At 42.2% G+C, this 27,741-nt stretch overlaps 1 protein-coding gene across 4 annotated transcripts; it reads left to right on the top strand.

The window, feature by feature from the left end:
- Positions 1-288: 288 nt before the first annotated feature.
- BTK (Bruton tyrosine kinase) lies at positions 289-27,261 on the top strand. Of its 4 annotated transcripts, XM_042480439.1 has the most exons (20): positions 289-346; positions 1,974-2,113; positions 3,730-3,918; positions 4,695-4,796; positions 6,871-6,939; positions 7,526-7,607; positions 10,800-10,928; positions 11,769-11,839; positions 11,948-12,129; positions 13,466-13,528; positions 15,875-15,929; positions 18,390-18,472; positions 18,735-18,862; positions 20,460-20,534; positions 20,855-21,026; positions 21,776-21,992; positions 23,589-23,653; positions 23,845-23,963; positions 25,909-26,066; positions 26,811-27,261. In XM_042480439.1, exons 3-20 carry the CDS (start codon positions 3,778-3,780, stop codon positions 26,880-26,882), a joined length of 1,983 nt encoding a protein of 660 aa, XP_042336373.1. In that variant the 5' UTR covers positions 289-346; positions 1,974-2,113; positions 3,730-3,777; the 3' UTR covers positions 26,883-27,261. The 4 variants fall into 4 exon arrangements, with proteins under 4 accessions (XP_042336373.1, XP_042336371.1, XP_042336372.1 ...); XM_042480437.1 differs by lacking the exon at positions 289-346 and having other exon boundaries at positions 1,914-2,113; XM_042480438.1 differs by lacking the exon at positions 289-346 and having other exon boundaries at positions 1,914-2,113; positions 3,733-3,918.
- Positions 27,262-27,741: the final 480 nt, after the last annotated feature.

Here is a 27,741-nt window from a genome sequence, read left to right on the forward strand (position 1 = left end):
AGGGCTAATTAACACTCTTCCTCCCAAATCAGGACAGGTGGAGTGCATGTGCTTTTAACCGTTTTGTCAGAAAACAGATGTAGTCCAGCCCTTGGCTTGACGTGTTGCTTGAAAAGAGGAAAACTGTTGGCTTGTAACTCCTGGGACTGTTCCTTCGCACATTGCATACAGAGTAAGGCCCACACTTGCAGCCCTTGGATCCCTATCCAGCCAGAGCAGGAACAAAATATTTTGGACTACAGTTCCCAGAATCCCTCAGCCAACATAGGCAGTGGGCAGGTTGGCAGGTGATCTGAATCCAGAACAAACACAGCTCTTTCAAACTCAGCCCTGAACTCTCCCAAAGGTCTTAGCTTGAGCCTATGAAATAATAATAATAATTATGATGATAATAATAATAATGATTTCATTAAAACTTCAGAGATAATGACTCTGCTTTCTAATCTAAATACAAAGGGATCTTGCAGCTCCTTTGAGACTAACTGAAAGAGAGAAGCTGCTAGCATGAACTTTTGCGGACTTCCTGAGGAAGTAAGGCTCAAGTCTATGAAGGCTCATGCTACCAGCTCCTTCCTTTCAGTTAGTCTCAAAGGTGTTTCAAGACCCCTTTGCATAGTGATTTTTCAGACTGACACAGCTATCAGTGCTTCCGCACTGGAGAAATAACCCGGTTTGACATTGCTGGCTCAGTGCTATTGAATTCTGGGAATGGTAGTTTGTTGTGGGCACCATCCATTTGGTTTGCTGTCTGCTCACACTTACCATGTTGACAATTCTGCTTCTCCTTGGCTGCATACGCACTGCAGAAATAATCCGGTTTGAACCCCACTTTAACTGCCATGGCTCAATGCTATGGAATTTTGGGAATGGTAGTTTGTTGTGGCCGCCAAACTACACTTCCCAAAATTACATAGCATTGAGCCATGGCAGTTAAAGTGGGGTCAAACCGGGTTATTTCTGCAGTGCATATCACACTATCACTTATAGCACAAACCAATTGGCTTAGTTCTAATTTGGCAACAATCCTGACCACATGATACAGTGTCCAAACCTCTGTTATGCTGTCTTAAAACTGCCACTTTTCAATCATGAATGGAGTTTATCACACTGGGGCTGATTTCAGCAATCCTGAAAGTAAAAAGAAGCACATTAATGCTTCTTTGTGACCACTTTAATGGCAGGTTTTGTGCGACATCGTGTGAAATCGTTATGCATAATTGAGTGATTTTTAGCAACCAATGCAATCACACGACGTGCCGTCATTGTGCGATCTCATGAGCTTGTTGGTGATAGACTATGGTTCTCTCCTCCTAGTGATGTCGCAATTGCACAATTATGCATGCACAGCTTTTACAAAAAGTGAGATCCAACGCATGACTTCACAGCTAAGGTAGCTGTTTCATTTATTTTGGGCTGCCAAAGAGTTAGCGTCATGGTGTGATAATCTCTTCAGTCTCTCTGCTGCCTCTTACTAGGCACAGTCTGGATTGCTTGCTCTAGCTAAGGAGACTTTCAGACAGGGGAAGAAAGCTGGGAGTAAAAGGGATACTCCCGGCATAATTGTGTGATCACGCTGAAGATGTTCAGACACATTACGCTCATCCAGGACTTATCCGGTGAAGATCCAGGAATGCTCCAGCAACAACCCATTCACAAGGAAGGCCCATGAATGGTTTGTGCTGGAGCATTCCTGGATCTTCAGGGGTTAAGCCTGGAATAAGCACACCATCGTCTGAAAACCTTCAGCACGATCTTGCAATTATGCCAGGAGCATGCCGGCATTTTCCCCCATTTGAAAATCTCCTAGGACTCCCTTTTCTGAAGATGGCATCATGGCTGAAGGGAAACTAAGCTTGCTTAGAAACTAAGAAAAGGGGAACTGAAAGGGTGGGGTTAGCTCCGGATGACAATCTTCCCTGCAGTTCGACTCCACTCTTTGAGACAGGCTCCTGCTGCTGCTATTCCACTTTCAGGCAGTTTGAATGTTATAAAACTCTCCATCCATGTGCTGGTGGTCCCAGAGTCCAGAGGCACCTCAAGGAAGCCATCACCTGTGAGCAGAAGCCACCTGGAGTGCCATCGTGTGCGGAAGAGGAAGGAAGGGAGCTAACCAGTGAGTCCCTTGTCTTTCTCTTTTGGGGCCAGATAACATGGCAGTTAGAAGACAAGCAAAGTCAAACTATTTTGTCTGTGGAGGGGAAGATGGAAGCAAGGCAAGCTGAGATTGCTTAGCCCTGGTCTGGAACTGAGCAGCCTTTTCTGGGGAGACATCCTCTGCTATGAGAGTGCTAAGAGCAACTTAGATCAAGATTGTCCAAATAAATTGTTGGCCAAGTAGACCATCCTGTTTCCTTTTTTCAATAACATTATCTGAGCAACACTCTAGCACAACGGTTCCCAAACTTCGGTCTTCCAGATGTTTTGGACTTCATCCCCCAGGATTCCTGATTGTTGACCACGCTGAGTAGGGCTTCTGGGAGTTGAAGTCCAAAAACACATGGAGGACCAAAGTTTGGGGACCACTGCTAGTCACAGATTGCAGTGGCGGCTGCTACCTAAATCCTGGATGCTTATTTATTTAAGGTGTTGCCCCTCCACACACTTGAGCACATGTGCTGGACCAAGAATAAGGTAAAAGAGTTAAAGCATGACACGATTTAGGTACCTGACATGTTATGCTGTGATATCACATAAATCAGTAGAAACATATATGTTAGCATAGAACAACTTGTATGACATTGGATAGCAAAATTTTATTAGTAAATAATGAAGTTCAACACAATATTAATTAATATCCTAATAATGTAGAACTTAATGTATTGGTTGGGAAGAGATTTATACAACTATGTGATATTATACTATGTATTGTATGTTTTGTTGTGTGTGTATATATATATATAGATATAGATATAGATATAGATATTAAAGAACATGTGCACATGCCTTCATGTCTATGGACTTATGGCAACCCCATTAATTTCACAGGGTTTTCGAAGTAGTTTCTCAGAGGTGATTTTGCCAGTTCCTTTGAAATATATAGTCTGCAGCACTTGGTATTTGTTGGCAGTCCCCCATCTAAGTACAAACCAGTACTGAACCTGCTTAGTTTCCAAGATCAGATGGAACGTTTAAGGCATTCAGGGAATGAGATGACATGATTCATTAGAAAAGACAATAAGTGGGAGGCAGTAGTATAAGAGGAAGACTGCATTAAAGGTGGATAGGCTCAATAAGGGAAGCTACAGCCCTATGTTTTCAGGACCTGAGCATGGCTGTTGATGATGCGGTGACTGGGTTAACAATTAACATCAACAAACTTTGAATATTACAAAATAAAACATAAAATTAAAATAATGAAAATGTTTTTTTAAAATGTACAGCACTATATATATAAAGAAACTCTTTAAAATTAACTTTAAAAGTAAATAGAAATTATTACTTGTTACCTCAAGTGGAAATCATGTGGCCTTCCAAATATTGCTGAACACAGACCATGGTCTATGCTATCTAGGGTTTGTGTGACCTGCAATACAACAACATCTTTAGGGCTGTATGTTTCCTACTTCTGTTATTTCAATAAAGTAACATCATTCCCACTCATATAAACATTGCACTCTCTTGCCAAAGAGGAGTACTTGTTGTGCCTCCTTCCTTCCTAATTCTGGAAGCTTTTAGTGGTTCCATTTGTAAGTGTGTTTTTAGCCACCCTAAATCTCATTTCATTGGCAGCAGACGTCCAGCAAGTACCCCACAGAAGAGGAGGAGGAGACGAGAGCCATGTCAAATGTCCTCCTGGAGAGCATCTTTCTGAAACGCTCTCAGCAGAAGAAAAAGACGTCCCCTCTCAACTTCAAGAAGCGCCTCTTTCTGTTGACAGAGAGCAAACTCTCCTATTATGAGTATGACTTTGAGCGTGGGGTGAGTATCCTGCACACTGGTGCACTCAGTGAGTGTTACATAGGGGTTGTAACACACTTAGCCCTTGGATGGATTTTGGAAGACCAACTTGTAGCTTGCTGGGATGGGGAATAAAAGGAAGTGCGTGGATTAGAGAGAGAAACTTCCCCCATGCTTTGGCTTTGACCCCAACCAATATAGGGCCCTTTGGAAATGTGGCCTTTGTTCAGAACAAAATAGTTTCACCACCACTGTTTTCGCTTAAATTTGATTCATTGAGCAGGCAAGAAACCCATATCGTTGGCCCTACAGTTAGCAATTAAAGGGGAATCATAGTGCTATAACTGTAGTGTGAAAGGCCTCTCATGCAAAATGAGGGTCTAACTGGCTTCGGCAGTTGATTTTAGGTGTCAACACATGGCAGCAAATTGTAGAGTATGTAGTTCATTTACATTTACATAAATATATATATACATATATAATTTACTTTTATTACGTATGAGCTTTGATGATATTTGGCACCTTGAGAAGGATGGTGGGCTGTGTTTACTCCTCTTGTTTCAGGCAGGAAAATGTTATGGTTTATGCTGGAAGGCTTCTGTTCTGTGTATATATCCAGTGGAAGAATGAAAGGAGACAACATGCTGTGTGATAGTTTATTAAAAAGCCCAATGCGTTTTGGTCTTATCATCAATTGGCCTTCTTCAGGGCAATTCTCAAAAATTTCTGGAGTTCCACCATCCCCAGCCAAGCAGAGTGGGAAGCTGATCTAAAGCATTTCCATTTTCACCTTGCAGCGTCGAGGAAGCAAGAAGGGCTCTGTGGATGTTGAAAAAATCGCCTGTGTGGAAACGGTGACTCCAGAGAACAACCCTCCTCCAGAACGGCGTATCCTAGAAGTGAGACATTTGTGCATTTTTATTGAAAAGTCCACTTTTTGGCCACTACAGGATGTTTCCTAATAAGCTGTTGTATCCCTTTCAGTGGACCATACTGCATTGCAGTGTTACACAATGGCATCACCTCCTGGGAATATTGTTCACATTATTTCCACCCAGTGGTTGTTAAGGAATCAACCCTGTGTGACATGTCTTCTGATGGTGGTGCAAAACTGTTCATCTGCCATGTACCTTAACATGGAGAAACATGGCACTTAGGGGCTAATAAGGAGCTTTGGAAGAGAACCCCAAACCATTTGGCGTTCTGAGGAAGTGTGTAGTTAATAGCAACAGAATAAGTGGCAGATGTTGACAAGCTAGTGATAGAGGCTTCATAGGCACAATACAGTTCATATATTACCTATTGAGGGTCACTGTTATACAGTACGGAAATCTGGATCTAGGGCTGATGTTGGACAAAATGGCAGCCATGTTCAGAGTACAATGGTTCCTGCTCTACCCTAAGTGCATATGGATATTCTTTGTCTTAGGCAGAGTAAAGCTATATCTGTGCTGTGAACACAGGAGTGGCTGGAGTGCTGGACTGGATCTGGAAAATTCTAGGCACCATTCCCCACTGAACCAAGAACCTCACTGGGTGACCATGATTCAGTTACAGGTTTTCAGCCTGACCACCTGAGAAGGTGGTCGTAAAGATAAAATGGGGAGAACAAGAACCATGCATGTAATTTGAACTCATTAAAGGAACTACAAGGATAAATGTGAACAATGTGAATAAGAATTACACATGATAAAGAAGCTTTGAGAGGTGAAAAGAACATTTTGCACTTCATTTTTCATCTCACATGTCTATAATTATTTACACAGAGGTGTGTGTGTGTGTGTGTGTATAGAGCTAATTTGAAACGAACAGCACTTCTGACATGGATTCCAGAAGAACATAGGATGACTGTGGATTTAACATATAACATCATAACATCACATACACATTCTGTTTGTTGCCGCTTTTTAACTTTTCATCTACTGAAAAAAAATTGTGTGGCTTGAGAATTTCATTTTCAATTATTCCAATGACAACATTTTCCTTTCAGTGTTCTATAAATTTAATTCAGCTGCTGAAAACGTTGATCTGTATTACAGTGTCTTGAGTGAACAAAGCAAAAGGACATGTTGCATTTGGGGCCCTTTGCTGATGTCACTGAAAGGTAGTACAACATTCACCGACTGAAAGCTAGGCACATAAGAGTAATGGAGTATTTTTCTGTTAACTCCAAAGACCTTAAGGATTAAAACTCAAAAAAATATTTGACTGAAATGTGATCCTGCTGTTGACATTAATATTTACTGTATATCATGCATTTGATTTTCTTAATTTGGAGAAGATGTTTCTTTTTTCTGCATCCTTCATATCTCACCTTGGCAATTCAAAATCCTTGCTTACCCTGCAAATCCTGATCGGTAGATTTCACTTCCTCGTGTTGAACAATACCACCTGAGCTATTTGCAGAAAAGTTAGCACCTTTTGGCCTACCATTTCCAAATTCTTCCAGCAAACATGGGCAGTGAGACTTTGCATTATGGAACAGGCTGGACATCAGCCGTAGGAGGCTCCAGGTTTGCAAACCCTGTAATCTAGCCATTGACTACCAAGCAGTGTTTTCCACATCTCAGGGGAAGGGACCACAGCTCAAAAACAGAGCATATGCTATCCCAGATGCTAGTGTCATGATCGTCCTAAAGCAAGGATGGGGAACATCTGACTGCTAGAAGTTGTTGAATGATTGTCCCATTATTCTGCACTACTAGCCATGAAGACTAGAGGTGGTGGGAGTTGCATTAACCAACATCTAAAGAGCCACACATTTTCCATCTGTGGGCTAAAACTTTGCATTTTTTTTTGTAGATCTTAATGGCAGGCTGTCATTTTAAAAATTCAGATTAAGACGCTATCTGCAAATTTCTTCAAAACATTCCATTGAACCATTGAAAGGAATCCTAAAATCTCCATAGTCTACTGGATGCATGTTGGGAATGCAGCCTTGATGTACTAATCTTCTGTCTCTTTTACACACAGCGAAAAGGAGATGATTTAAATGAGCCAGAACAGATCTCCATTATAGAGCGATTCCCCTACCCTTTCCAGGTGAGTCATCCTCATAGTTAGCCATCTTCTTCCCAGACAGTTGGATGAGAGAAAGGAAGCAAGGGGCCTAGTTATATGCTTATATCTGCCCATCTGTTGTTGCTCTTAATGACATCCATAACCTACCGCTTATATCTGCAGCCTCAGTTGGCAGGTATCAATAACATTCAAAATCCACTAAACAGGGATACCTCTATTGGACCATCCAAAATGCACAATATACATTTTGCAAATTTTCAAAGCTCCACTGGCTTCTTCATCATTGGCAGCTTCATATCTATATGTTACATGTATGTAATGTAAGACATGGGCAAAGTTTTTTCCTTCTCTTAAAAATACAAATGAATTCCCAAGCCTTGCAATATTGGAACCAGTGATTCCAGGGCTAAGTTACAAGGAGTTTTGGATTAGCAGGGACAAAATAACAACATATTTTGCCTTCCTTGAACTTCCCCATTTCCTCTGGGTTTTTTTTTTTACGTGAAGTGTAAAAATAAACTCAAGAGCTTTATCTAAAAGAAGAACAAGCCCTTATCAGCACATAAAAATATGCTATTAGTTGTAAACATTCCCCTATGCCTCCTAGGTTGTGTATGATGAAGGCCCTCTCTATGTCTTCTCTCCAACTGAAGAATTACGGAGCCGTTGGATTCACCAACTGAAGAGTGGTGAGTCTTTATGTGGCTTAAACCTATATATTTGCATAGAAGCAACAGATGAGCTGACAAATAACCTGGAAAATCTACACCACAGATCGTTTTGTTCTTATGGAAAGCCATGAGGGACTTTTTCTTTGGGTTTCCTAGTTTCCTTTGTTATCACATAAATAAGAAGTTTATATTTATTTTGCAAGACTCCTTAAAATTCTGAATTTCTCTATACTCCAAGCTTTTTAAAAATATGGGTTTATAATTGTTTATTATTACTGGTTCCCTCAAATAACCCTGTACATGGAACCTCCTTGCTCCTCCTTTGAGTACCGTAGTCCTTCTTGACAGGTTAGGTGGGTGGAAGCCTTCTTGCTGGTGGAACCTCAATCAGGACAGTGATAAGTCTGAGTGTATCAAGGGTTGGTCCATGGGGAGCAGTCTTGGTTGAGTCAGGAACTGGAAAGTAGGAGCTGTGGAGCCAGCTTGTAGTCAGGACAGAACAGCAAGTCAGAAACAAATGACAAACCAAAAGTGAGTTCAATCTAGAAGCTAGGGCTGGAGGATGAACCAGGAGGCATTGATGAATATCAAGATAGACATCAGAACTGAACAGCAAACCTGGGAGAAAAGAAGAAACAAAGGTTGAAGAACAGCCAAAGTTACAGGAACTAGAGCTTAGAAGTAACATATTAAAAGTAACATTGGGCTCTTCCAGAATGGTCGAAAGAAATGAAATGAAATGAAATGAAATTTATATCCCGCCCTTCCAAAAGATCAAGGCGGCTTACAAAATACAAAACACAATACAATCAAATTACAAAAGATTAAAAACATACAATAAAAATACAGCATCTTAAAAACAGATAAAATGCCCCCAATAGCCCATCCTCATGGCCACGGAAGAGGAGGGAGGCCCACAGGATCTTTAATCGGGGAATGCCTGCTGGAATAGGAAGGTTTTGAGGTCCTTCCTAAATTGGGCCAGGGTGGTAGATGAGCGGAGCTCAATGGGCAGCGTATTCCAAAGGGCTGGGGCAGCTGTGGAAAATGTCCTCCGCGACGTGGAAGCTAACCTGGCCCCAGGCACCTTCAGTAATTGCTGCCCAGATGTTCTGAGGGTGCGAGGCGGAATGTACGGGGAGAGGCGGTCCTTTAGGTATCCTGGGCCCAAGCCATTTAGGGCTTTATAGGTAATAACCAACGCCTTATATTGAGCTCGGAAGCGAATGGGCAGCCAATGAAGATCTTTTAACACCGGTGTTATATGGCTGGTCCTGGGAGCCCCAGTGACCAGCCGGGCTGCCATGTTCTGGACCATTTGCAGCTTCCGAGTTTGGTATAAGGGTTGCCCCATGTAGAGTACGTTGCAGAAATCCAGTCTCGAAGTTACCAGAGCATGTACTACAGTTTCAAGGTCCCTCTGGGCCAGGTATGGACGCAGCTGGCGAATCAGCCGAAGCTGATAACAGGTGCCCTTGACCACCGCATTCACCTGAGCAGTCAGATGAAGCGACGAGTCAAGAAGCACCCCCAGACTGCGCACGGAGTCCTTCACAGGGAGCGTGACCCCGTTCAGGACAGGTGGAACCACCGCCATTCCTGGACCAGGAGAACCTATCACTAGTACCTCCGTTTTCTCTGGATTCAATTTGAGTCGGTTTTCCCTCATCCAGCCCATTACTGACTCTAGACAGGCCACGAGAGGAGAGACGCCATCCCCGGTCACTGCATCAGTCGGAGACATAGAGAAAATAATTTGGGTGTCATCAGCGTACTGATAACCCCGCGCCCCATGTCTCCGGATGATCTCTCCCAGCGGTTTCATGTAAATGTTAAATAGCATGGGAGACAAAATGGCTCCTTGAGGGACCCCCGTTTTAAGGGCCCGCTCGCTGGAGCACACGTCTCCCAGCTGCACCATCTGGGACCTCCCGGAGAGGTAGGAGCGGAACCACTGGAGCGCAGTGCCCCCGATTCCCACCTCTGCCAGGCGTCCCAGAAGGATACCGTGGTCAATGGTATCGAAAGCCGCTGAGATGTCCAAGAGCACCAACAGGGACACGCTTCCCCTGTCGATGCCCAGACGGAGATCATCGACCAAGGCGACCATGGCCGTCTCAACCCCGTGACCCGCCCGGAAGCCAGTTTGAAATGGGTCCAGATAATCCGTTTCATCCAAGACCGCCTGAAGCTGGATCGCAACCGCCCTCTCGATCACCTTTCCCAAAAATGGTAGCAGCGAAACAGGCCGATAATTATTATGAACCAGGGGGTCAAGGGAGGGCTTTTTTAGGATCGGTTTTACGATGGCCAATTTAAGATCCGATGGAAATCGCCCATCCCTGAAGGATGTATTAATTATTCGGCGTAACAATAACGTTACCGCCGGTCCCCCCTGGGCCGCTAACCACGAGGGACAGGGATCAAGAGAGCAGGTTGTTTTCCGAACACTTCCAAGGATCTTGTCCACATCCTCGGTACTCACCAGCTCAAACTGATCCAGTTTAACATAGTCCACGGAGGCTCTGGACACTTCTACCCTAGGTTCTGCTGAAATGTCGGCGTTCAGACCTTCGCTTATATGAGAAGTTTTATCCACAAAAAAGTCGTTAAACAGGTCACAGCAGGCCTTAGAAGGTTCAAGGATCTGGTTCAGGGCAGGAGGGAGCTGAGTTAGCTCCCTGACCACCCTGAACAACTCTGCCTTAGGGAAGCAAAAGTTCAATTCTTTTTTTTGGGGGGGGGGGGGCTTTTTGTATTTGTATCAATTTCTTGGACTTGCACTAGGGCTTTTCCAAAGCATTTTTTAAACCAAGACATGGTTTGCTGAGGTGGTCCTAAGAATTGAAGGACACATTTTCTCCTCTTTGAATTAAAAAAAAAATCTTAAGAGTTATAGTGCGAAAGTGCTATTTCACTGATGCACTGATACACTATGGCGCTATAACACTATTAATACTAAAAGGAAAAGTGAAAGGGCCAATCCTTTGTTTCTTCTCCATTACACAAACTTAGTGCACTATGCCGATTTAATTGCAATGGGAACATTTTACAGAGTCCTGGGGCTTGCTATTTAGGGGAAGGCATTTAGCATCCTCAGTCAGAGAGCTCTATTGCTTCACCAAACTGCAGCTTACTGGGATAAAGAGAGCAATTTATATTATATCAGGCACTATACAAAGCACACTTCTTCCTTCTTTTCTTCTGCAGTGATTCGCTACAACAACAACCTGGTGCAGAAGTATCATCCCTGTTTCTGGACTGATGGGCAGTACCTCTGTTGCTTCCAGACAGCTAAAATGGCCATGGGCTGCCAAATCGTGGAAAGCAAGAGTAGAAGTAAGAGATCTTCAACTTCCTTCTCTTACCTTCTCTTCCACGTCAAACCCTGTTTTCCAGATTATTTTTCCTCCTATGGAGTTTATTTATGTTGTTTCCCTTCTCCATTTATGTTTTTTCACCTCTTCTAATCATACATGTGAATAGAACAGAGGTGTCAATAATATATCACGGACAGTTAGGAGCTCTTGTGTTGAACCAAGTGAGTTGCACTGAGATCTCCAAATGTAGAGAGATCTTGTAGCACTTTTGAGACTAAATGAAAAAAAGAAGTTGGCAGCATGAGCTTTCCTAGACTTCAGTCTACTTCTTCAGATGCATTTAGTGGAGAGTGGAATGCATCTGAGGAAGTAGACTAAAGTCTAGGAAAGCTCACGTTGCCAACTTCTTTCTTTTGGTTAGTCTCAAAGGTGGTATAAGATCTCTCTACATATTGATTCTACAGACTAACATGGCTATATCTTTAGATATCCACTGACTGGCACTTTGCCCCTCAGCCCCTTCCAGATACATCTAGCAGCTTTGTTGGCGCCATGAAGGACAAGGGAACCTTGGCCAAGATGCTCAGAGGGCTCCCTCTCTTGTGTTGAACTGCCAGCCTTTCTCTCCTGTGTTAGTGCTGCCCATTCATTATCCCTCTCCTCTTGCGGCCCAGTCAAAATCACTGTCCAGAGGGAAAGGACAAGGGGAGAGAAGGCACCAACTCTTCATCCTGGGTCACAGAGGACATGTGAACCCCAGGGATGGACAGCAAAGAAGAGGAGAAGTCAAAAGAGAGGTTAAAAAGATGTTTTCTGTTGGTTGTGCAGGTAGCTTGAATATCTGGTTTTCCTCTTCCAGAAGGTTCCAGAAGTGGCAGTTCTATTCATAAGCCTGACAAACCTTTACCCCCAACTCCAGAAGAAAATGAGGTAATGAACAATGCCAGGCATCCTTGGTCTGCCTTTGCAGAAGTATTGTGGGAAGAATGTGGGGAGACCCTGGAAGCCTAAATTGCCTCTCTGTTTTTCTGCCTCAAGATGATGAAGAAGCAGTTGCCCCCCACGCCAACAGCCAGCACCCCATCTAGGTCAAGGAAGGTTGTGGCTCTCTATGACTATGCCCCCATGAATGAACAGGATTTGCAGCTGCAGAAAGGGGAAGAGTACCTTGTCCTTGAGGAGAGCAATGAGTCCTGGTGGAGAGCCCAAGACCAAACTGGGTAAGAAGAGCTTGAATCTGTAGATTGAATATCTGGTTTTCCTATATGGGGAGCAGAGGGAAGCAAAGGCCTTGCATATAAAGAACTCTATTAACTTTGTGTTAATAGAATTTGTGTGGATATTTTGGGATCTCCCTAGTGCACTGGTGTACATCTTCCATGGCCAACTTTACATTTGCTGGGAATCTGAGACAGGGCCAATTCAAGATGATTTGCTGCCTGAGGTGGAGCAAAAGACAATGCCAACCTCCTGCCCATCCACATCAAGGCGTGCATAGTATCCAAAGTCAACTGCAACTGTGGAGGACCGACTGTACAGGCATTTGGATTGCCACTCTAGTTTCTTTCCTGTTTCTTTGACAAATTTTTGAGAAGTATATTTCTCAAGAGGGTCCATAACTATCATCAGTTTCCCCAAGAGGCCCATTACGCCTCCCCAAAAGGTTAAGATCCAAATGACTTCCAACATGAACAGTTAAAAGCTATTACACAGTTATTTCATCTTTCCCTCTTTACCTAATTTTAATGGTAAAGGAAAAAGGCAGAAAAAGCAGTGGGATAGTTAACAAAAGATTATGATATTGTCTGGACCTTTGTAAAATTCTGCAAACGAGGCACCTTGACTGCATGATAAAATCCTTGTACTGAAATACCCTCAATCTGAAACAGCTGTGAGTTACAGTTGGGGTAGAGAGGTGGGCATTAGAAACCCACCTTCTGAAGCCTGGTGCAAAAGATGAACTAGGAAATTTGGAGCCTGACAATTTGTTTTTAGTACTAGAATTGAATAGACCTCACAATATTTCCATGGCAAAACACACTTCAAACTCCCAAAAGCTTTAGCAGTATTCTTTAGGGCAAGATGGGAGGGATTGTTTTGTTGCCATTTCATGAACGTGGCAGTTCTTTATATACTGTGTATTACTATTTCACTTGAGGCTGGCTGCAACTTTTCAGGATCTGTCATCTCCTCTTCCTTGAATCTTTTAACTGAAAATATCACAGATTAAAATTAATCCCTTTTATAGCCAGCGAAGCTGCTTTGTCACTGAATTACTATTGTTTCTGTTCCTGCTGTCATCAACCACATAGATGTGTACCTTTTCCCCAAAACTGGGACGGTGGCCTACAAATTAAATTGATCAACATTAAAATAGAATTAAACTATTCACAATATTAAAACAATGTAAAACATACACTTACAAGTGATAAAAAGCTGTTAAAATCAGTATAATTAAAACAGTACATTGCCCTCTTAAAAACCCTCTCCCTATATGACTCCTTCCTTTCAAGAGCTTCTCCATTCCATATCGTTTTGTTTTCTTCTCCTGTACAGGAAGCAAGGCTATATTCCTAGCAACTATGTTACTGAAACAAATGATTCTCTGGAAATATTTGAGTGAGTATCTTTGGAACTGTGGACCTGGGGGGCAGAATTTAAATATGGTGAGGAAATGTTGGGATTATTAAGATGAAGTTGGAAAAATTACTTTGGAGAGGCTACATTATTTTTGGGTCATGGCACTTGGAAGCTTCAGTTCAAAAAGTGGCTTTTCTGAGGTCAACCCTTGTATATTTTTCATTAGACATATTTCATTAGGTTCACATTTGGATTGGAGGATCATGGCTTATCCCTTCAGCCTCCCTTCTGCTGCATCTCTATTCCTAGGCAATGCTATGTACCATCAGGGGTTAATTTGCTTGGAAATGGTGCCTGTCTCTGCAAAAGGGTTAGGAATGTGGAGGAGGAATTTTGCTTTCCAGAGAACTGTAGAAGTGTAGAGCTAAGGAATGGCATGTAGGGGGCAGGTGGGTGATAAGAGGACTTAGACTGTGGGAATATAGTTTGTGTGCCAATTAGCTGGGGGTGGAGTAATAATAATTTGCACTTTAATATTATGGTAGAGGGTGGAACTGGTCAGATGTGACCTGAACGCTTTGCTGGTAGCTTCTGTTCTGATGTCTACAGTCTTTTGTTTTCCCCACAACTGGATTAATTGACTGTACACTGGATTTTGAGTTTACTGGTTCTGACAGTAGGTCAGATCTCACTAACAATCTTGGATGATGCAAAAGCATTTGGAGCAAGATGATCTCACAACCGAAACGCCTTTGGATGAAGGGCGAACAGATGACCAAGCCGCTGGTGCTCTGGTGGAGGAGACAGTACAAGGCCTGGGGGCTAGACCTCGAAAACTTCCTGTTGCCAAGGCTGGAACAACGGCTGGAGATTGGCTCAAGAAGGGACCATGGCAGGACATGCCGGTCTGGGTGGACAAAGACCTCTGGTTCCAAGCGGAGGGCCCCACCAGTGCCAAAGAGCGACGCTGCACCAGGAGAGTTTCTGATTGGGACGTTGGGGTCACTGGACCTTTGGAACCAAACCTCCAGAAGGGGAAGGACAATGTGACTCAAATTCAACAGCTGCAGGCAGAGCTACGCTCAGTACAAGTCACTATGAACGAATGGATGAGTGGAGGTGGAGGGGGGCAGGCAGCCCATCGTGATGTCAGGGCCGCCAGACTGACACCGGAGCCTGCTCCACAGCCACACGGGCCGCCTCAACCTCCAGCGGTAGCAGCAGTTGGGGCAGTGCCCCCACAGGGTCCCATGAACCCACCAGGCCTGCCCCCCAGACCTCTAGACCCGGCAGCCCGAAACCTGAAGGTGAAGTTCGACGGGAGAGCGAGCCAACTGCCTTATTTCCTTGTCCAGGTGGCTTGCCACATGACCGAGTGGGGACACACTTTCCCCAGTGAGAAAGCTAAGGTGAGATTTGTGGCCTCTCATCTGGAAGGCAAGGCCGCGGACTGGTTGGTGCAACTGTACAACGCGGGAGGCCTGGAACTACAGGACCTACAGACTTTCATGGTGGGGCTACGAAGCCGGTTGGAGGACCGTTTCCGCGCAGAGAGAGCCCGCATCCGTTTGACGGCTTTGGAACAAGGGAGCCGCTCGGTGTATGATTATGCAGATGAATTCCGCAGCTTGGAGGTGCAAGTCCTGGACTTGCCTGAAGCATTTAAGGTGCATTATTTTAAACAGGGATTACGTTTGGACCTCCTGACATGGGCCCTCTCGATAGACAACCCTCCCACTGTGATAGAGTGGATCAGACTGGCGGCGAAAGGGGAGATGATCAAAGAGAAGGTCAGGCTGATGAAGCAGCGCAACAGTGGCACCTCCAAAGCTGCAAACAAGAAACCGGGTGCCACCAGTAGCCGGCCCAAAGAAGCAACCACCTGTGACCCTGAGAGAGAACGACGCATGAGACTGGGGCTCTGCTTCGCGTGTGGCAAAAAGGGCCACCTGATCGCCGACTGCCCAGAGAAAGAGATCAACCCGCGTGGGACCACAACCAAAAAGACCTCCATGCCACAGAGGTCTGGGGACAAGGGGAGGTTAGGGGGTGCCATAATGATCAAACATCAATCCAATGTTCTTTTACATACAGTATGTTCCTCAGGTCCCATCTTTGTACTACTTCAACAAACTCAGGTTTGGAAGCATACATTTGCTAAGATAATCAGTAGTTCTGCCCCAACTAACAGAAATTTTTGAGCTTCATTTTGCATATTCCCAACAGAGTTTTATCCCCAGCCACATTCTAGCCTCTAAGCTTCAGATGGTGGCAATGGCAAGCATTTCTGAATAAATCTTTCCAAGAAGACTCTAGAATAACATCAGTATAAGTCATAGTAGATTTGAAGGGTCTACTACAAATATGTATCATCTTATGTTTCAGGTGGTATCTGAAAAACATAACCAGGAGGCAAGCAGAGCAGCTCCTAAAGAAAGAGGTGAGTGCATAAGTACTGGTGTTCTTTTCATTGTAAATTAGGCTCCTATTAAGTTATGTATTGTAATTTGATATCATTTTAATTGTGGTGCTGAAATACCCTCAAGACATCAGATCCCATTTGATCTTAGAAGCTAAGCAATTCAGCCCTGGTCAGCACTTGGATGGGAGACTACCAATGAATACCAAGTGCTGCTGGCTGTATCTCATAAGAAGGAACCAGCAAAACCACCTCTGGGTATTCCTTGCCTCAGAAAACCTTATGAAATTCATGGAGTCATTATAGGTCAACAGGTGACTTAAAGGCACATATACATACCACTTTAACTACATTGGCCGCATGCTATGGAATTCTGGGATTTGTAGTTTGATGAGTTAGCAGTGCTCTTGGGGAGAAAGTTCAAAATACCTCACAGATTCCAGGATTCTGTATCATGCATCCATGGTAGTTATAATTATATCTGAATGCTCTACTTATGTAGCATGAAAAAGTCAGCGTGTTCTAACATGATATTTTAAAAAACAGTCTCAAAATCCTTAAAATCTTCTTAATCATGGTAAAAGCTGTTGTGAATCTGTGCCTTTACGGCGGTGGCCCCAACTGTATTGGGACATTCTATAGAGAGAAGAATACTTCACCTTTAATTTCCAGGGATGTTAAGGCTCAGGTATTCATCTCTATAATACTACTGGTTGTAAGTGGCAGTAATTAGAACTTAAGTCTTAGACCTGAAACTGTATGAGCTTGTTACAGGACTGTTTGGACACTGATGGATCTTGCATAAAGACCTGAAGGAAGAACTTAATATTATCACACAACATTGTGGTCATGTGATGAATTAGGCTTGCAGTTATCAACCTGAGCTTGGGAATGTTTTTTGTTTTTTTGAAGAAGGAGAAGGAAAACTCTTATAATCCCTCAAGCCAGGATGGCCAGGGTCTGTGTCAAGAACTAGCAGCTGCCCACCCTATACTCAATAACTGGCTTCTGAAGTTAACACATAAGCTCTTTTTTGAAGGAATGGAGGATACAACTTGCTAGGGAAATGTTTCAGACAGATCTGAATTGCAAACCCCAAAGCAGAGATATGTATACAAAACCAAAGAGCCATTATAACATTTTATTCCCACCCAAAATTTGCCACTTAAAATACTTTCCAAAACAGTTTTTCAAAATACATAATTCCCAAAACATGACATTCTTTGTCACAAGTTATCTTCCCCTGTTCCCAGAGATTCAGGACCTCAAAGGGTTAGTTCCCATCATTAACAGTTTAATGACCTCCAAATTCCTTAGGGCAGTAATAAGCATTCTCTTTTCACAGGCTGGCACTTATCTCACTTTTCATTTGACTACTTTCAAACAGTGAAATGGATTGGAAGCTTTGATTTAAACACAACCACTAAATGTGAACACATTGACATATAATCTTTAAAACACATTTATAAAACAAAGTATTCCAGTTACATCTCTAACATCTCCATTGTTAACCTTATGTTAACTCAAACTTACAACAATTTATAAAACCTTAGCCTAATTCTTTGCATAGGCACTTATGATCTTATTTAAGATATTTAAGCACACAAGTCTTCAATAACAATCCATCAAATCCGAACTCATAATGTTTTAAAATATAACAAACTTATGAACAACTTAACCTTACAATATAATAAACTGATAAGGAAACTTAGAGCTATATAATTCAAACCTAACAATAAAGCAAACTAAAAAAAAACACCTTATCACAATATATCCCAACATAACATTATAAAATCCCTAGTGCAATCCAAAAGCATATTAACACCTCTTTGTACAACTGCTTCCCCAGATCTGTCCCACATACAATCTATACAGAGCCGAGCATCCCTGGTCTCCCTTAATTACTGATGCACTCCCATAATTGCAAATCCCATATTACAAACTCAATTTCCAATCCTAAATTAACTAGTCTAAATGTAACTTTTGTAAAACATTGAACTTAAACATGCCAATTGGAAACAAATTCATGACAGGATTAATTTGATCTAATTAAATCCTGACAGTTTGTTATTGTTCCCTGGCTCTTTCGTATAACATGCATTTTGGTGAGTAGGTTGGCCAAATTTCTAGGCCTGTCCCTTCTGCCTACTTGCCTGAAAATGTTTCCTCACTCTATCTATGCATAGAGGGTTCATGGAGGGAAGAAATGGGAAAATCCCTTTGCACATGGTTTTAGACATTTGTTCTATATAGGATACAAGCTATTGTTTTTGTAAATAATTAAGTAATACCAATCTTTTCAAATCTTCTGCCTGAAGTGGTCGCCTCGGTTTTCTTAATAGCAGGAGCTGTCCTGAGTTGTAGCCATTGCTTCTACAAGATGTAATAAGATCTTATTAAGCTAGAGGTGCTGTGCTTCCCATCCAACTATCCATTCATCTATCAGTGTTGTCATCTGTATCTATTTTTTTTAATTTTCAGGGCAAAGATGGTGGCTTCATTGTCCGAGATTCCACCAGCAAGACAGGAAAATACACTGTCTCTGTGTTTGCCAAATCATCTGGGTAAGCATGGCCTGCTAATGTGGGAACTGATGTGATCTGCACCCTACAAGTCCTAGAATAAGATAAAGGGATTTGGAAGCCACAGAGCATAACTGCCCTACCTAGTCCCTTTGGAGTATTAGCATAGTTTGGAAAGTTAGTTTTTTGGACCGTAATTCCTAGAACCCAGTAACTGCCCATATTGGCTGGGAGATTCTGAGAGTGGAGTTCGAAAAAACAAATTTCTTTAACTCTAGTCATTAATGCATGATTGTTTTTATAGGGAGCCTCAGGGGACCATTCGCCATTATGTTGTTTGCTCCACACCTCAAAACCAGTATTTCCTGGCAGAAAAGCACCTCTTCAACACCATCCCAGAGCTCATCAACTATCACCAACACAACTCAGCAGGTAAGGGCCAGCTGAGCAGGACCTGATCCTACTAGGTGAGTTCAGCAGGTGAGTTCAGGGGTAAGTTACAATAATGGTTGATTTTCATGATGAACATGTGGAGGGCAAGGGGAAAATATGCAGAACTGCTTATGATTAGTTCTTAGATGGACTGCTGCAGTGAGTTCCACAGTAGGAAGCACCACTGGCTACGTATATCTCCTATAACAGAACGAGACATTTGCAATAGCAGCAAAGCAATAATGAGATAGGAGGGCATTAATGGATTAATTCCAGTCAAAAAAGAAGTACTTCTGTAGCAATCCTCCACTGTGAGGACACATGACCACAATGTTGTGTGATAAGTCCAAGCCAAAGATGGAATTCACCCAGTACACTTGTGGAATAACAGCCATTTGTGATAAGCATCATGCAGTTCCCAAGGAGTCCAGAAGTAACCTAAGATAATTAAGTCTGTATAGTTCTGTTTCCATAAAAACTCAGCTTTTGGGTTTTTTTTAAAAATAAAACATAGATTCCTAGTTCTATGAACACGAGCCAAAAAGTGTGTAAATAGGGCTTAGCTCTAGGTACATAGGATCCTAATGCATTTCCGAGATGGATCCAGATTCCTTAAGTTGATTTTTAAAGCCCTAAACTGTTTGAGACCAAGAGAACCACCAACATCCATTTGAACCAGCCTACGCTTTAAGATTCGTTGAAATCTACTGAGGTCCAAAACACACTGGAGAAATAATCCAGTTTGAGACCACTTTAACTGCTCTGGATTAGTGGTAGGGAATCCTGGGAATTGTAGTTTATTGTGGCACCAGAGCTCTCTGACAGATAAATGTCTCACAAAAATGTCTCCCAGAGTCCCCCAGCATTGAGACAGGGAAGTTAAAGTGGTCTCAAACTGGATTATTTCTATTAAGATCAGGTAAAGAGAGAGAGACCCCTCAGTAGTCAGCCCTAGCCTCTGGCTGTTCCCTCTCTAGAGATATATGGCTGTTTCCACCTGTTGCTGTTTTTAAAAGAGGTTTAAAAACAGACTTTTAATTGGAGAGGTTTTATCAAGCTTGCTTCTGTTATATTTTTTAAATTTAAGCTTATTTTATAACTGGATCCTGAATTTTACTGTTTGATCTTGTAAGTCAACAACTGCCTTGGGTGGAAGATGATCTTAAAAGGTGGCCAGGGGACATACTAAATAAATAGAGTCATAGAGTTGGAAGAGACCACAAGGGCCATCCAGTTAAAACCCCTGCCATGCAGGAAATCTCAATCAAAGCATCCCTGACAGGTGGCTATAATGAACCATGTGGGGGATAAGGCTTAAGTACTGCTCATGGGAGGACTTGAAGCACAATAAATTAAACCATATACAATAACTACAGAATGAATTGTGCAGAAAGAGGAAAAAATGTCCATTTGCTCAGCATACAACATACAGGTTACAGAATTTGGATTAGTTTGGTGCCCAGTTTTGATATGGTGGGTGCTTTTTTTCACAGAATGCATACAGGTCTGCTGTGTATATATGGATGCAATTTGTATGCTTTGTGTAATCCTAAGTGCATTGTACTCCTAATGCTGAAATTGCTTTGATATGCTCCAGGGCTGATATCCAGATTGAAGTACTCTGTGTCATCACATCAAAAAACTGCTCCTTCCACAGCAGGACTTGGCTATGGTAATAACCATATGTTCTGAACTTTGGGGTAGGATCTGTATGTTATGCTCACATCCTTTACTACACCTCTCTCAATTCCTTGGAATGCAAGTTGGACTTGGGATGGGTGAAACTGATTACCTGTTAGCAATGGTTATTGGGTTTGGGAAGCTTCCCTTTTAATTCCCACAAGGCCCTAGATAATTATTGGATAATTTTATGGAGATTTCATTGTGGGAAACAAAATGGCAGATTGTTTTGCCACAAGTACTTTCTTTCTAAATTCCCCCAATGACCATCGGTACAATGATTTGCTCCCACCTTGTGTCTATTGGTTCTAGGGGCATGGGAGATTGATCCAAAGGACCTGACGTTCCTGAAGGAGCTTGGGACAGGGCAGTTTGGAGTGGTGAAGCACGGGAAATGGAAAGGCCGGCACGATGTGGCAGTCAAAATGATCAAGGAAGGCTCCATGTCAGAAGAGGCCTTTATTGATGAAGCTAAAGTCATGATGTGAGTGGCAGCATTTTCTTTTCTTCAGCCCGATACCAGGAACTTTTGCTTAGATCAAGGATGGGGAATCTCCTTCAGTAGCAGGTCTGAATTAAATTTTCACAGGCCTTCTTTTGGGCTGGGAGATATTCCTGTAGTGGGTGGATCCAATGGCAAAATGGTACAGCAAAAGAAAATGTGGCATATTTTAACAAACTCTTATGGCCGGTATGTAAGCAGGACTTTCAGTCTTTTAGAAAGGGGAAAATCTCTGTCAAAAAGCTGGAAAATCACCAAATGTTGGTGTCAGAGGGAAAGGATATGGCCAATTGGACAATGCTAGAAAGGTTGGATAACCATTATATTCACGTTTTAACTTGACAAGAGTGAATATATGCTTGTTTTAACGTGAATAGTGCATGTTATTTCAACCATTCTTCCCGCCCCCCCCCCCCTCTTTTTTAAATTGTGGGGTTCCTTGGCTCCTCTCTCTCACTCGCCTAACTATGCTATGCTCCAGTCATCTGGAGTCTCAGTGAGCATGAGCAAAGGTGCCAATTCACAATTAAGAACCCACTGATGCGATGGCTTACTTCGCACAGAATCTGGGTCGCGTTCGGGGAGTCCATTACAGAGAATTTAAGGTGTGATAAGTAATCACATAATTGCCTGAATTTTTGTACTGACCTCGCTATCTTCTCTTTCGAAATTGAGAGCCTCCCGTCCCATGTGATAAACTCCATGGTCTTTCTCCTTCTGCTCCTCTTCAGGAACCTCTCTCATGAAAAGCTTGTGCAGTTGTTTGGGGTCTGCACCAAGGAGAGACCTATCCTAATTGTTACAGAATACCTGTCCAAAGGTTGCCTCTGGAACTACCTGCGAGACAGTCGCCGGTCCTTCCAAGCCACTGAGCTTCTAGAGATGTGTAAGGATGTCTGTGAGGCCATGGAGTACTTGGAATCCAAACAGTTCCTCCATAGGGACCTGGTAGGTATGCTTACTATTTGCCTCGGCTGTCATTCTCTTGATGTAGGTCAACCTCTGTCTAGGCTTTACCACTTGAGACTAAATGGTACATTAGCAGAAAGCTTGCATGAAATTGCTTTACCACTATCATTAAATTTACATAAGCCTGATAAATGAAAAACAGCGTCTTCTATTTACAAATAGAACCAGACAAACCTAAATGGGCACTTCTAGGGCAAATGGCATTTTGGCAGACTGGGATGAACCCCATCAATAGTTTATACAAGTAAGTCAGAATTGGCACATTATTAAACGGTCTGATTTGGCCCTCTCCAGATGTGTTGGATTATAGCTCCTATCATCACCCAACCAGCATGGGCAATAGAAATGGATAATGGACACGGGAAGCCAAAAAATCTGGAGGTTATTTCAGTATCAGTTTCATTGTCAGGTTTAAGAAATCTGCTCCAAAATCTCATCCTTGGTGCCTGCCTGGATGCTTGGTCTTCAATAAAGAGGGAGTCACTGCTCAGTGGGAACTGCTCAGTGGGAACTTCAGCATCAAAACAGATCAGCCTTCACCCACTGTATGGGCCTCCAGATATTTTAGACTACCTCACCTATCATCCCAACCATGACTGCTGAAGATAATGGGAGTTGTACTTCAAAACATCTGGAGAGCACATGAGTGGGCCAGGCTACTTCAGATTTTAGAAAGAAAGGTTATCAGTTAATTTGTGGGATTTCATCCCAGAAGACAGAAAGATGGAAGAAAGATTGGCCATCTGCCTATTCTGAGAAATTTGGAAGACAATTTGTACATTTCATTCAGATAACTTCAGATACTCGTCTTCTCCCCAAAGTATCTAGGTGCCGTTTCATGAGGAGCAGAAGGATAAAGAGAGTATACAGACAGGCCAAAATAAAGCTGCTTTGAGTCACTTTGCAAGTATGCTATTTAAATGATGCATGCGTCCTAAGAGTCCAGAAGCCGCACCAAAGCCACGCTCCAGTCCTAAGGACTGGAATGCAGCTTTGGTGCAGCTTCTAGACTCTTACGATGCATGCATCATTGAAACACCATACCTCCAAAGTGACCTGAAGCAGCTTTATTTTGGCCTGTCTGTATAGGGCCAAAATTAAGTTTCAAAAGCAGTGTAACAAGGACAAAGTTACTTCAGTGTTATAACAAAGAACAGTTTCTCATTAATTGCAAATGTTACTTCAAGAGACATTTTGAATTTCCAGGTTTTATACCATTCTTTTATCAATTGCAAGAGGTTTTTGCCCATTCAAAAATAACCAAAGGTAGTGGAAAAGCAATGAGCGGTGCAACAGGTAATGTAGAGTTAGCTGTTTCCACCATCATAATGAGTAACAGGAACGGATTACTTTTTATACAGTAATGACCAACATAACATAGCACAACATAACAAACTTTAGAAAAATTACTAAAACTCCCAGATTCCCCCAGCCAAAATGGCCAGTTTTCATCTAAATGTTAGTTTTCCAAGTTTAACACAGATGGATCTTGGCAGTGAAAGGGCAAAAGTGATTCTGTCCTTCTAGGTGGTCATGTTCTTCCCTTGAGTCCTCTTTCTCTTATCTCTACAACAGGCTGCTCGCAACTGTTTGGTCAATGAACAAGGTGTTGTCAAAGTCTCTGATTTTGGTCTCTCCAGGTCAGTTTGTTTTGCTTAAGTTTTTGGAAAGAGTTGGCTTGTTTGATTTTTTCTTCTTCCTTGCTTGCTTTAAAAAAAGAATCCTATTTGGTATCCTTCCCTTTGTGGACCCCCCACCCAAATTCTAGTCACTGTTTTAAGATACAAGGTACTGTGAGTCAAGTAACCTAGCACTACCATAATCTCTACAGGTATGTCTTGGATGATGATTATATTAGCTCCATGGGATCCAAGTTTCCAGTGCGGTGGTCCCCTCCAGAAGTTCTTCTATACAGCAAGTTCAGTAGCAAATCAGATGTCTGGGCTTTTGGTGAGTACAAATCACTTGGGAAATCTAGAATATTTGGGGGAGGACAACCTCTGTGCCAGTAGATTTGAGACCAAAAAAGAGGCATTATGACCTAAAAGAGCTATTGTGATCCCAGTACTGCTGCTAGGATTTACAGTCCCTGAATTGGGTATCTGTAAATGAGTTAAAGGGTACAGTGCCAATCCCAGTTCCTCAGTGTTGTCTGTTGTAAGGATTTAGGATCTGTCAAAGAAACGCTTTCCTAGCTTTCAATTGGAAAGGAGGTGCCAACAACAGGGAGGGGGTTCCTGCAATTCCTAAAAACTACCACTAACAATTGCAACGTAAAGTCCCAAATGGGGACATCCCAGGAACAGGTAGGAGTCCTACATTGGGACTTTCATTCATGCCAGCCTAGAACTGGCATAGGAGAAGAAAGTCCCTCCCATTGTAGCAGGAGTAGGTTTTAAAAAAAAAGAAACACCAGGGCAAATTACTAAAGATAAATCAACCCCCTCCCCACCTCCATTAAGTGATGAATTCATGCCTTCTGCTTTCTCCTCCACCTGCCTGGCCTCATCTGCAGAATGCACAGTAAACTGGCATTAGATCCCAGAGACAGAGGATAATGTTGAAAGCAGGCATGAATAACTTGGATCCCACCCTGATGCTGTTGAACTGCAACTCCCATCAGCCCTCATCAGCATCATCATTAATGAGGAATGAAAGGCATTAAACTGCAACATCTGGAGGGCCATGTTCTTCATCCTTGGTCTAAGAGTTCTTGTGCATATCTGATCTATGTTTGTGCCCTCCTTCCACATCTGGCTATAAATACAAGCCAATAATATACAGAACAGAAAGGAACCTTAAAATAAATGTGTCTTAAATATGTCCTTCGAGGTGTTTTTTTTTTAAATCAGACAAAGGACTGTGAGATGGAAGAGAAAGGAAAAAGGACAGTATTACAAACTATGGGTGGCTCTTAAGGACCTAGGAGTGCCACCACATCTGATAGTCCCGATGTGAAATCTGAACTTAGGACAAATGTACAGAACATGGAGAAACAGAATTGGTCCCAATTGGTAGAGGTCAGGCAGGGCTGTATTTTATCACCCTATGTTCAATTTTTAAGCAGAAAATATCATATGTAGAGCAGGTTTGGACGGGAAAAGAGGAGGAAGGAACATCAATAATACAGTGGGCCTCCAGTTCATATGGGAAGTCCAGGCAGCAGGCTATGGACCTTATCAGACTAGCAAGAAACAGGATTTAAAGTAGATTTAAAGTAGAAAAAACCTGCATACTTCCCAAAAGTAAAAAGCTGCTGTTTCTGTCCCTTTTATGTTTGCTTTATTTTTGCGTTATTTCTGGTCTGTAGAAACATTATTTGATAAACTTCCTGCATTTGCATTTTTTTCTAATTTAAATCTATTTTAAATCCCGTTTTTCAGTGGTAATAGCTAGTATGATAAAGTGAGAGCTATTACATCCACCAGTTGGTAGACAGAAACATTCGCTGTTTGATAGTGAAGGTGATATATAGCCATCCTGACTAGCAGCCATTAATGGCCCCATTCCCCCATCCAGCCCCTTTGGAGGAATGAGAATAGCTTGGTCTGAGGGTTTTTTGGTGACGCAATCTGCATAGAATTAGACATTTGTACAAAACCATGCTGAGGTTTCAACTTGAGATTTGCTGTGGTTTATATGTTGTATTTCTTCAGAGGGATTTGATTTATTCTTCTGTGATAAGTATTGCATTTCCCATACAAGAAAAGCTCAAATCAGCATGAGGCAATAATGGGAATGCATGGCATCCCCACTTCATTTAGGAACACCATCTGAGATGTGCTCTTAGCATCTCTGCTACCAAAGTTCCTCATCATGTAGGACTCAGAGATAGTCCAGAATGCTGTGATGCTGGTAATGTGATGTCTCATTGTGGTGTTTTCCTGACTGACAGGTGTTCTGATGTGGGAGGTTTACAGCTTGGGCAAGATGCCCTACGAACGGTTTAGCAACAGTGAGACAACTGAACACGTGACCAAAGGTCTACGTCTCTATCGGCCTCAGCTGGCTTCTGAGAGAGTCTACTCCATCATGTATAGCTGCTGGCATGAAGTAAGTCTTTCCTTAAACAGCTCCAGCACACTACCATTAAGAACCCCCCCTCAAAAAAAAAACCCTCAATGGTATTCATAGTCCCTGCAGAACCTACAGAGTTACGTATTTGTTTTATTCCACTCTGATTTATAATAATCCAATATTTATCCCTTTCTTTTGGCCCAAGCCACTGTAAATTTTTTAGCGAATTGTTTAATTCATCTACTATTTAACAATCATCCAACACACCACATTATCCCCTAATATCTCTCACCATCATCCATTCCCTTCACCAATCAATTACTTCTAACTTAATTAATTTGTTACAACCATACATTAAATCTACAACTCTAAATATCCCTCTGCTTTAAAAAATGATCTACTAATTATTTTGTGCATCCTTCTTCTAGTTCCTTCTCCCTTCTATTCTTTCTTATCCTTACTTCCTTCTGCTTCCTATTCCCGCTTCATCGCATTCTTTCTCCTTCTCAAAATGTCGCCCTTCCAGTTCCGTTTCTCCCTCTTCTCCTTCTCCTTCTCAGAAATCCCCTCTCCATCTCCTCCTATCCATTTCACCATCTTCCCCATACCTCCCTCTTTCATACCCTCTTCACCTACTCAAAACCTTCATCTACCTACTCTTCCCTTCTAAAAGAACTTTTCTCTATTCACATACTGGAGGACTGTAAATGTTTAAGTGTTCTCTTGTTTGAGAAATTCATCTCTGTACACTTTCTTCCCTCCTGTGTTCTTTTGCTCCAGAAACCAGAGGAGCGCCCTACTTTCCAAGCTCTCCTAGGACTCATTGTGGACTTAGCAAATGAAGATCCCTGAACTGACCTCAGTATCCACTTGCTCCTTTACTGCTGTTTATCTTTGCTATGGTTGCTGGTAAATTTCTGAAAGGACACAGGATGGCTGAATCTGCAAGAATCCCGTTGTGGCAGACATTAAAATCCAGATCCATTAAAAACACTCTTATTTCACTTCAATGTAATTAGCGGCTCCTATGTGAAATTGCCAAAGAACAGCTATCATATGACAGCAAATGCTAGTAAGGTATCTCTCTACCTCACAAAGGAGATACAGTATCAAAGAGTATGGACCTCTTCTTCTAACCTGAAATGGCGCAATGGAATTTGAACAATATTTCAAGGTTGTAAGAATCTAGAAATTCATTGTACAATTACAGAATAAAAATTACAAGAAGCAATATGAAAATGAACTATTTCATAAGGGAAATGTTTTTGGTTGTTTCGTCAGATTTCCTGGACCACCCTTCCATGGCAGCTCTTATTTTTGCATATTCCCCAGCCATGTGTGCTTTGTTCTGCCCAGAGTTTAGGTCTGCTTTTCATTTTCAGGTTGGTTTTTTTTTAAAGATAGGAAGAAGTCACACATTTACACACAGGATGTAGAGAGATCTTGTGGCACCTTTAAGACTAACTGAAATAAAGAAGTTGGCAGCATAAGTAACAGAAAAATCTCCATCATTTGAAATGATACCAGCTGCTTTAAGAGAAAACCAGAAGTGGGGCAATAAACAGGAAGGAAGAGCAGCATAAATAGGATCTGTTGTGAACTAAATCTCTTCCTTGGAAGAAAGATGTTATATCAGTCTTCTAAATGATTCCACAAAAGTTGCAAACCTGTATTAATTAATTAATTAATTAATCAATCAATCAATCTGCTG

This window comes from Sceloporus undulatus, chromosome 7 (genome assembly GCF_019175285.1).
Source record: "Sceloporus undulatus isolate JIND9_A2432 ecotype Alabama chromosome 7, SceUnd_v1.1, whole genome shotgun sequence".
In the NCBI taxonomy this organism is placed as follows: domain Eukaryota; kingdom Metazoa; phylum Chordata; class Lepidosauria; order Squamata; family Phrynosomatidae; genus Sceloporus; species Sceloporus undulatus.

Coding starts and splice junctions, on each gene's coding strand:
- BTK (XM_042480436.1), top strand. CDS start 14,194: ATGATGCAAAAGCATTTGGAGCAAGATGATCTCACAACCGAAACGCCT. Junction 20,535..20,854: donor CACAGCAGGACTTGGCTATG/GTAATAACCATA, acceptor TATTGGTTCTAG/GGGCATGGGAGATTGATCCA. Junction 21,993..23,588: donor AGTTCCTCCATAGGGACCTG/GTAGGTATGCTT, acceptor TCTCTACAACAG/GCTGCTCGCAACTGTTTGGT.